The sequence below is a fragment of the Leptidea sinapis genome, chromosome 35, assembly GCF_905404315.1.
Source record: "Leptidea sinapis chromosome 35, ilLepSina1.1, whole genome shotgun sequence".
Classification (NCBI taxonomy): domain Eukaryota; kingdom Metazoa; phylum Arthropoda; class Insecta; order Lepidoptera; family Pieridae; genus Leptidea; species Leptidea sinapis.
In genome coordinates, this window is record NC_066299.1 from 1,994,759 (window position 1) to 2,006,370 (window position 11,612).

At 38.1% G+C, this 11,612-nt stretch overlaps 1 protein-coding gene across 3 annotated transcripts in view; it reads left to right on the forward strand.

The window, feature by feature from the left end:
• Positions 1-11,079, forward strand: part of LOC126975381 (ATP-dependent zinc metalloprotease YME1L) — a 28,249-nt gene extending 17,170 nt beyond the window's left edge. For 2 of the 3 annotated variants that reach the window (XM_050823254.1, XM_050823256.1), the window contains exons 10-16: positions 3,589-3,754; positions 5,204-5,286; positions 5,935-6,035; positions 6,249-6,397; positions 7,804-7,910; positions 9,088-9,229; positions 10,913-11,079. In XM_050823254.1, coding sequence (XP_050679211.1) covers positions 3,589-3,754; positions 5,204-5,286; positions 5,935-6,035; positions 6,249-6,397; positions 7,804-7,910; positions 9,088-9,229 — 748 coding nt within the window. In that variant the 3' untranslated portion in view covers positions 10,913-11,079. The remainder of the gene's footprint in view (positions 1-3,588; positions 3,755-5,203; positions 5,287-5,934; positions 6,036-6,248; positions 6,398-7,803; positions 7,911-9,087; positions 9,230-10,912) is intronic. The other variant, XM_050823255.1, reaches the window with a different exon arrangement.
• Positions 11,080-11,612: the final 533 nt, after the last annotated feature.

Here is an 11,612-nt window from a genome sequence, read left to right on the forward strand (position 1 = left end):
GGGTCCCAGTGCTCTGTGAACGGCTGGATCACTTGGCGTTGCGTAGAGACGTCGCTTCATTGTGTGTCTTCTACCGCATTTATCACGGGGAGTGTTCCGAAGAGCTGTTTAACCTGATTCCTGCCGCCGAATTCCACCTTCATACGACACGCCACAAGTTAGGATATCATCCTCACCATCTGGATGTGTGGCAGTCCTCCATAGTGCGGTTTTCAAGGAGCTTTCTTCCACTTCCCACTTCCACACTTCCTTGTGCGGTGTTTCCGGGACGATACGACATGGGTACCTTCAAAAAAAGCACGTATATCTTCCTTAAAGGCCGGCAACGCTCCTGTGATTCTTCTGGTGTGGCAAGAGATTGTGGGCGGCGGTGATCACATAACAACAGGTGACCCGTACGCTCGTTTGTCCTCCTATTCCATAAAAAAAAATAGCCTGTGTTGAATTGGAGCAATTAATTGTTATGAGCATATACAGACCACCCTCAGCACCATATGACAGTTTTGAAAATGTGATGGAGAAGGTCTGTCAACGATTTGTAATAAAAACAAAAAAAATATTCATAGGTGGAGACTTCAATGTAGATTTATTATTGGAAAATGTCTCTTTGTGCATCAAATTAAAAAGTTTGTTTCAATCATTAAACTGTAAAAATATATTTTTAGAACCTACTAGACTTACATCTTTTTCAGCAACATGCATAGACAATATTTTTACAGATTGTAATACAATAACTAATAAGTATATTATAAGCTTACTTCTGACCACTGTGGTCAGCAAGTACAACTTAAATTGCCTAGTATTACAAATAAATCTGAAGAAGAATGTACTGTAATAACAAAAACCACAAAACGCTTTGAAATGTTTAAACATAACTTGATGTTAAAACTACCATCATTTAAAGTATATGAAAACCCTAATACACATTAACATGCATTTTATTAAATTGTTAGTGAGGAATATAACTCGGTATATACACCCAAGACTATTTTCATAAAGAAAATGCCATGCTTTAGCGACTGTATGAATTATATAGTGAGAAAAAATTTAACACAAGTGTTAAATTCATTACTTATGTTAAAAATATTCCAAAATATTTAAAATAGTTTGTAAAACAGCTAAATCTCGTTTTTTAAGTGAAAAGATTAAGAATAGCAATGATAAAATAAAAACCACATGGAGCATTATTAATGCTGAGACAGGAAAGTCTAAATCACATAAGACTGATTATTGTCTACAATATAACGGGAAAACGGTTAAATCAGAAACTGAAATAGCTTCATTATTTGACAATTTCTCTTTGAATATCCCAATCTCAACAACTGAGTCCCTAAATTCTTCACCTCTGCTAGCTGAAACTATGTTAAAAGAAAATGTCGAAGAATGTTCTAAATATTTTAAATTTCAATATGTGCACTATACTGAGGTCGTTGAAGTAATTAACTCTTAAAAATTAATAAACACAATTGACCTTTGGGGTCATTCTGTCAGTTAAATTAAAACTGTAATCTCTGTGATACCTCCACAATTAGCAATAATATTTATTTTGTGTATTGACTGTGGTACCTTTCCTGATCTGATGAAATACAGTAAGACAATACCTGTTTTTCAATCAGGTAATACTAGTGATCTCTCAAATTTTAGACCTAATTCTGTATTGCCTGTTTTCAGTAAAATTTTTGAAAAACTTATTTTAAATCAAATGCAGACACACTTTAGTACTTTGCTGACGTGTAAACAGTTTGGATTTACGAAAGGTCGCTCAACAACTGATGCGGGTGTTGAGCTTATTCATCATATGTATGATGCCTGGAAGGATTCATTGGATGCTCTTGGTGTTTTTTGTGATTTATCTAAGGCATTCGATTGCGTCCAACACGAGACTCTTATCAGGAAATTTCAACACTATGGCATCAGGAACAATGCGCTGACACTTATTAGTTCTTATTTAGAAATTAGAATTCAGACTGTTGATATCAATGGAAAGCGCGCCCTTGGATCAACCATAAAAATGGGTGTCCCACAGGGTTCAATTCTTGGTCCGTTTCTATTTTTGATCTATATAAATGATTTACCATATGTTGTTAAGGATAATCATGAAATTGTTTTATTCGCAGATGACACATCCCTTTTATTTAAGATTAAAAGACCTGAATCAGTTTTGGATGATGTAAACAATGCTTTGTCCAAAATTGTTCCTTGGTTCAATGCTAATAATTTGCTTTTGAATAGTAAGAAAACTAAATGTATTAAATTCATAACTCCAAATGTCAGTCAGTTGAATTCAAATGTACTTGTAAATGGGGAGTACTTGGAACTTGTAGACACCACAGTTTTTTTGGGTATTACTTTAGACGCAAAACTCCAATGGCGTCCACATATAGCTGGTTTGGCGAATAGACTTAGTTCTGCAGCATTTGCTGTAAGCAAAATTCGCCAGCTCACGTACGAAGACACGGCACGTGTCGTATATTTTAGTTATTTCCATATTGTTATGTCTTACGGTATATTACTGTGGGGACACGTTGCTGATATTCAAACGATTTTTGTGCTGCAGAAATGAACTGTTCGAGCAATCTACAATCTGTCCAGTAGACATTCGTTGAGAGATAAGTTTAAGGAGATCAACATATTAACAGTACCATGTCAATACATATTTGAAAACCCAATATTTGTGCATAAAAATATAGATCGTTTAAAAAAACAGTTACATTCATAACTGCAACACTAGAAATAAACATAATCTTGCTCTGATTCACACAAGGCTAACGAAAATAGATAAATCATTCAGGGGACAATAAAAGTGCATGGGGTTAAAGCAATGTAAATAATTTTAAGGTCTGCATACTATTTTAATTTATAAGCAGTAGGGACTGTATTATTCTATTATTTGTATATTTTCTTGACTTCAAAAAGTGATGTAGTTATCCTATTTTGAGAAATAATCTATTTGAATTTGAATTTATATTTTGTGCTTACTTTTTGTTAAGATATAAGAATATACCCGTAGTTATCAATAAACACATTATAATTTCTCATCACCCAATAAGGAGAGAGTTCATCGTTCGTTGATTATTGAAATTTCTACAATATTGTGTAGCATCATGTTTTTTTGTAGTCAACACGATGGATAGTACTGTTACTCTTATTATCATCATCATTTCAGCCGAAAGACGTCCACTGCTGAACAAAGGCCTCCCCCTAAGATTGCCACGACGATCGGTCCTGTGCTACCCTCATCCATCCTATTCGGGTGATCTTGCCAACTTTGGGCCTACCAACACTACGTCTTCCGGTACGTGGTCGCCGTCTTCCGGTCTGTCCGTTGGGTATGTGCCCTGCCCATTGCCACTTCAGTTTCGCAACCATCTGGGCTGTGTGGGTAACTTTGGTTCTCTTTGATAGCCCTCTCCATTGCCCTTCGAGCGACAGCGACAATGAGGTTCCTCATAAGGCTCATAGCAAGCGACCACGTCTGTGTAAGACCACTTACGGTAGTAAGTCTTACTGGCAGTCTTCGTCTTCAGACACTGTGGTTTTTTGGATTATAATTATTCGCGTTACTATTATATTGATAATAATTTGCAGAGCTGCCATTGAGGGGTCAAAAGCAGTTCGGATGTGCCACTTGGAGGAGGCCAGAGACAAGGTCCTGATGGGTCCCGCGCGCCGAACTCGCCTTCCCGACGACGAGGCCAACGCTATGACGGCCTGCCACGAGGGAGGCCACGCCCTAGTTGCCTTCTACACCAAGGTACCCTCGACCGGCGACCAACCCTATGAAAACTTTTTTTATGGCAGTAAGGGACGAGACGAGCAGGACGTTCAGCTGATCGTAATTGATACGCCCTGCTCGTTACAATTCAATGCCGCTCAGGAGTTTGGAAAACTCAACAATTCTGAGTGGCACTACAATTGCGCTAGTCACTTTGAGATAAGTTTAATAAAATAGATAAGATTTTAAGTCTCATTTGCCTGGTAATTTCACTACCTACGGCACCCTTCAGACCGAAACACTATACATTATAATGCTTACACAATACTGCTTCACGGTAGAAATAGACACCGTTGTGGTACTCATGATCTAGCCGGCATGAAGAGAATGATACCACAGACTGGGAATGGTTTTTCACTGAATACTTTGTCATTGCGTGGCGATGAATTCAAAGCGCGGTCGAAACTCGACTGATCGAAAACTTTGCCTAATAGAGTTTGTCAGAGTTTTGCTTCAGACTATTCTTGAGTGTGAATTATGGGTCTAGTTGCTTATTGCACGTCGATGTAATGACTATTTATGTATTGTTTCACAAAAAGTACTTATTCTAATTAAACAGTAAATAAATGTAATGAACAGAGTAACTATGTACAAAAAAGTTTTAGCATCCGGAGCCGATCAAGGAGTTACCTGTATTTCCACAAACAGACCCAAGTTCTACAAGTATTTTTATTTACTTACTATGTCGTTGACCTGACAGACGTTGTTCTGTATATAATAAATAAAATAATGTTTTTTATTAATTTGTCAATAATATATCATAACATCAAGAATTATTTCGTAAAATATAGTCCCAGTTGTAATGAAATTGTTTCACAGCATAACTATCAAACCGTGCGTCAATAAATTCTCTCATAGAAAATGTCTATACAAATATGTCCATACAAAACAAATATCGGACGACGGGGGACACATCAAAGGAAAAACAAAATTGTTGTTTTTATTTAATTCCGAACACTTTCATATTTATTCACCTTTTAAACCTTCCCTGGACTTCCTCAAATAATTCAAGGTCAAAATTAGCCAAATCGGTCCAGCCGTTCTCGAGTTTTAGCGAGACTAACGAACAGCAATTCATTTTTATATATATAGATAACACTAACACTATTGCAATATTATATTTTGTTCTTACTAGCGGAACTTTTTAAAAGGCCTTAGTACTAAACAATGCAATACGCAGTTATTTATATAGAGTAAGAAATTACATTAAAACGGTACGTGAAAAAGGTGACTAGTGGTGCCGTATATAAACCACGCGCGTAGACAAGTTGGACCGGTAGCAAAGTGACATCGGCTTCAGTTAGATCTCTCACAATCACCGATCGCAATCGCGTTTACCGCTCACTGGCTACTGCTGAGGTCACTAGCCTCACTAGGTGTTCTATCGTGAGGGTTATACAGTTGAGCTGACGCAGGGTGTGGTTGCAGGACGCACACCCACTCCACAAGGTGACCATCATCCCACGCGGACAGTCGCTCGGCCACACTGCCTACATCCCCGCCAAGGAACGGTACGTACTAAACTCACTCTATCTTACCTGATCAACCTTGAGTTTCTTAGCCATGGAATGATAATAACAGTATGTAGTATCAGATGTAACACATGCAAATAAAACAAGCCACGTCCTATTATGAGTCTCTTGCCCATTTGCCCCTAAAATTTTGTTATATACGAATAATAAAGAATTTGGAATTTGTCATTTTGGTTTTTATAATTTGCTGGGACGAGCAACACATTCACCTGATGGTAAGTAATAATCAACGCAGTGCCGCTCTGGATAATTAAAAAACTCCTCACTTTGAGACGTTATATGTTAAGTCCATTCGCCCTTCAAGCTGACACACAAATAGTAATTCACCAATACCGCTTCACGGCAGTAAAAAGCGCCGGTGTGGTGCCCACCTACTGGCATCCTGCGCTAACCTCTTATGGGTAGTCAGTAGCAAGAACTTCTCAGCAGGTTGACATAACATTAGTACTTTTGACTGAATTACACATGCTTACACTAGTGGTGGGTAGAACCGTGGCAAGCACAAATTTTTATCGCTGGCAGGCGGTTCGCAGGACCTAGCCAAGTCTTAGCGCAGAGTAGGACCGGCGGGAGGTTCTTTATTTACAAGGATATATGTATGCATTATTAAGAGATGTGTGTGTGCAGCTACCACGTGACCAAGCAGCAGCTGCTCGCTATGATGGACACCATGATGGGGGGCCGCGCCGCCGAGGAGCTGGTCTACGGTCCCGACAAGATTACCTCGGGTGAGTGCAGCACCCAAACCCTACACCTAATAGTGTAAATCAAATAGTTTTTATTGCAGAGGGTGCAAAAAAAGTACTTTGCAGTCGTCTTCTTATTCTATTAAATGTGTCCTGAGAGTGTTTTGTGAAATAAATGTTTTTCTTTCTTTCTTTCTTAAACTGAACCATAATATAGTCATAGCATGAGTCTCATATTTAGTATTACGTCAACAGGCGCGTCGTCCGACCTGAAGCAGGCAACGTCCATCGCGGTGCATATGGTGCGGGAGTGGGGCATGAGTGAGAAGGTGGGCCTGCGCAGCATGGAGGCCCCCAAGAGTGCCTTTTCGCAGGAGACCATCGGGCCCTACACCAACGAACTGGTACTTACCCACGCCTCTTACATTATTTATTCTCTTTGTCTATTTCGTTTTTCTATTCGGAAGATACAAATAGTCAAGTAATTTAACTGATGGAAAGTGAAAACAACAAACAGCTATGAACATCTGTTTTACAGTTCTTTGGCTGATATCTATAGAGCGTACTTAGACTTTGCTCAGACTTTACTTACGTAAAACTTAGCTGAGTGTTAGCCTAGTATAATCTTTGATTTCGTTTTTATAGTCAGTTGACAACTAAAATTATGCTGAGCTTTAAACTAAGACAACGCAATAGAAAAAGTCAAGTTTTATGACAATCAATTAAGCTTTACCTAAGTAAAGTCTGAGCAGAGTCGGTACGATTTTAGTTGGCATCCTGTGTTTTTACTATACGAGCAAACTCTTTAATTTTAATTTCGATGATGAAGTTTGACTTTTTTTTTCACTTTTCCCACTGGTAAGGGTAGGGCTGTACTTTATAGAGATTCGCAGTCTACCTCACTGAGACACAGGCGTCTTTGATTGTATTTCCATTTCATTTATTAATTATAACAAGAAACGTTTCTCCCTGGTGCCAAATATCTTTTGTATAATGTATTTCTTTTATGAAATAACAGGGTTAATGCATTAAATTCCTCTGGATGGCTCACCAGGCCAGAGCGAACCAGTGATAACCGTCTGCTTTGTAATTTAATAACATAATGAAATAAAACTAAAATATATCCGTCTCGTCTTGCTGAAATTGGATGAGGACGATGATGATGCTATCCATGTTTAAAATATGCCTATCTTATAATCTTCTTCAACTTTGACCTACCCAATACTGAGTAAAGGTCTCTTCCATTTTAGACCATTTTGTGCGGTCCTGAGTTTTCCGCATTCAGTCCTTTCCAGCCGCTCGCACCTAATCGTCCGTCCATCTTGCTGGTTGTCTCCCAACATTCCCCTTTCATGGTGTCCATTCCAACAACTTTTTGCCTCATCTTGCATCGGACCTACGACAAATATGGCCCGCCTACTTCCACTTCCTAGAGGCTATGGTTTTTGCTATGTCAGTTGACGAAAAGAGAACGGGACTCCGTTCTCTTGCGGATTTCGGTGTTCCGGACGTGATCGCGTAAAGAAATCCCCAACATAGCTCTTTGGGAGACTTGTAGTCGGTGGACGAGCTGCCTAGTCAGCGTCCAAGTCTCGGCTCCATAAACCATTACGGGTAGGACGCACTGTTCGAATGTGCGGCGCTTGAGGTTTATAGGCACTCGTTTGTCTCTGAACACGTCTGAAAGTTTGCCAAAAGCCCTCATCCCAACTGAATACGTCGCTTTTTCTCACGTCCCTGATGTGACTAATCCTATATTATAATATGAATGTTTATTGTGTAACATAGTGAGGTATCGTATCGTGTTCAGGTGGACGCGGAGATCAAGAAGCTGCTGTCGGAGAGCTACGAGCGCGCTAAGGCCATCCTGCGCGCGCACGCCAAGGAACACCGAGCGCTCAGTGACGCGCTGCTGCAGTGAGTGTAGTGCTTGAGTAGTTAAATGGAAAAGGAGGACAAACGAGCGTACGGGTCACCTGGTGTTTAGTGATCAGAGGAATCACAGGAGCGTTGCCGGCCTTTACGCGTATGTACGCGTTTTTTTTAAGGGGTACCTTACTACACATAAGAGGGCAGATTCAGTGCAGCAATTCATATATTTGCAGCATTACAATTACAACGTCGTAGCCTGACCAAAATTTTTTTTATGACAATAAGGAAAGAGACGAGCAGGTGATTCAGTTTTTTTTATGGAATAGGAGGACAAACGACCGTACGGGTCAAATGGTGTTAAGTGATCACCGCCGCCCACACTCTCCTGCAACACCAGAGGAGTCACAAGAGCGTTGCCGGCCTTTGTGGAAGGTCTACGCGCTTTTTTTTTGAGGTACGCATGCCGTATCGTCCCGGAAACACCGCACTAGGAAGCTCATTCCACAGCTTTGTAGTACGTGGAAAAAAGTTCCTCGAAAACCGCACTGTGGAAGAACGCCACACATCTAGGTGGTCGGGATGATATCCTAATTTGTGGCGTGTTGTGCGAAGGTGGAATTAGGTGACAGGAATCAGGTGAAACAGCTCTTAGGAACACTCCCCGTGATAAATGCGGTAGAAGACACACAATAAAGCGACGTCTCTACGCAACGCCAAGTGATCCAGACATTCACAGAGCACTGGGTCCCCGACAATTTGAGCTCCTCTGCGTTGCACGTTATCTGTATGTGTCGTCATTGGTCATATGAGCTTGTATAGTATACTGCTAATATAAGAAGAGGCGATGACGAAGCTCTACATACGAATTATGAAAACCTGTCCGTGTCTGTCGCACGCTATTAATGAATTATATAGGGTTATTTAAGATAGAGTATGTTGTTGGTGTAATTAGCTATCTACATAAAATGATAAAAAGAATATTATACTTTTCATTTATTTTATGCATATATAAAGTAAATTAAATTAAATTTCATTGCTGTGAAATTTTACTTTACTGTCTTATTATTTTAATTTATAATTAGATCATTAAATTAACGTTATTTCACAGCCGTAGTTAATAAATTTATGGTGGTACCCCGCGTAATTCTCTCAATTCTTGATTTGTAGGAAGAAAAACTATGTGTAGGTACTTTTATAGTGATTATTATTTTTGTGTGTGTAGATACGAGACCCTGGACGCGGAGGACATCAAGGCGATCGTCAACGGCGACAAGATCAAGCACGAGAAGAAGAGCGGCAACCCCGCGCCGCCCACACCTGCGCCCGTCCCCGCCCCACTGCTGGGACAGCCCGCGCCCGCATAGGTGACGATCACAATAATATAATGCTCCACGCAAAGTCAAATAAACTCTATTTAATTAGGCTTAATCTAAGTGCTTTTGATTAGTCACTATGAAAATATCTTTTAATTTACTGAAGTTATGTTCGGAAAAAGTTGAGCTCGTGAGACGAACATACAAGAAACTCAACGGCCACTCTTTTCAATCAATATAGGATTTCATCTACACCCAAGCTTTAAATCTTCTATTAAAGATTCTGAAACAGTTAGCTTATTGCCAACATTAAAACACCCAATGTTCTAATAACCATTACATCATCCAAAAGAGTGTTGTAATGTTGTACTGAATTTCATAACAACTCTCCTATCTTTTTTTTCATTCCCTTCATGCTCAAAGAGTTTTAACAGACAGCCACATTCTTATTGCTCGATGCGTGGTATCTGTATGAATTTCAAAAAAAGAACATTTTCGTTTACGCACATTCCACACTACCAGAACGTCGCGCGCCGTAAAAAAAGAAGGTTCTTCGAATCTCCGCCATTTTTCTTCGATATTTTATTGTTTTGTTTACAAAAAAAGAGCGATTAATTTCCAAAGGAACATAATATTCAAGTAAATTATAATTATTGCACTATACAAAATGTAAATTACTACTAAAAGAAATAATTCTTTAATTAATACTTAGTTTATTTGTATGTAATCAGTAATTAATGATATTAGGTTACTACTAGGACTGGCTGTTTTAATGTTAGCAGTAAGCTAACTGTTTCAGAATCTTTTAGAGGATTCATATTTTGGGTGTAGATAAAGTTTTGTATGCAACTGTTGATAATTAGGTATTAAAACACTCATGTGATACTATTATCACACTCGGCTTCGCCTCGTGAGATAAATCCACATTCGTGTTTTAATACCCCTTATTACACAACAGTCGCATAAATAACTATTACAATGGCTGTAATATACATAAACGAGTTCGTTTTAAATTTGTAATAACTTTACTCGTTATTTTAGTTATACGCGTTTATTAATAAGGCAGGTCTGTAAAATAGTTTTATCTACACCCATGCTTTAAATCCTCTATTAATGATTCTGAAACAGTTACATACCATTACATCATCCAAACGAGTGTTGTAATGTTGAATTTCATAACAACACTCCTTTGTTTTTTTTGATCCCTCATGCGCTAAGAGTTTCAACAGACAGCCACATTCTTATTGTTCGATGCGTTGTATCTGTATGAATTTCAAAAAAAGAACATTTTCGTTTAAGCGCGTTCCACACTACCGTACGTCGCGCGCCGTAAAAAAAGTAGGTCGAATCCCCGCCATTTTTTTTTCGATATTTTTATTGTTTTGTTTACAAAAAATGAGCGATTCATTTTAAACGCTGAATATTCGAGTGAATTTTCAATTATTGCACTACACAAAATGTAAATTACTACTTAAATAAATAATTGATACATTAATACATAGTTTATTTGTATATAATCAGTAATGGATGATATTAGGTTACTACTAGGACTGGCTGTTTTAATGTCAGCAGTAACCTTTCAGAATCTTTTAGAGGATTCCTATTATGGGTGTAGATAAAGTCTTGTATGCAACTATTGATAATAGGTTTATCACACTCGGCTTCGCCCACATCGTGTTTTGATACCCCTTATTACACAACAGTTGCATAAATAAATAGTTGTCAACGTTTCAGGTAGACATGCAGATATAGATTAGTCAGAAATTGTTGGCTCGGCGGCTGTGTACAAATCTAATAATATATATTATAATATATATATACAGAAGTGTCGATGGAAATTTTGCAGAAGTTAAAGAATTTGTTATAAAATAAAATTGATAATAAACATAAGTATAACAGTTCATTGTGTTTTATTACATATAGCTGATACCCCGCGACTTCGTCCACATACACACAGAACTGAGCCTATGTGCTACATTTCGATTAAATTTTCAAAATAAAAGAACACTTATTGACATTATTATGTTTTAGCGACACATTTTGTAAATAATAATGTGTTATGCAAAGTTGTACGTTATTTTATTCTATCATTAAGTCTTCGCAGAGCACGTGATGTAGGTAAATAATATTTTAGGTAATTTTTGACACCTTGGGTTATTGGAGTTTTGGTAAGGATCACCAATTTTTTTAATTTTATAACACTATAAAATAACTGTATAGGCACACAATATAACCCAATTCAAACTGACAAAGGGACTCAATTGACATCGACAGAAATAAAATATACTCTGATCAATTCCAATTTGACACTGAATTAAAAAATAATCTTTTTCATGTATATAACCTTACTAGCTGACCCGGCAAACGTTGTTTTGCCATATAAATTATTTTAAGTGGTTGACCGTTCTTCGGGTTAATATATTAATATAAATAC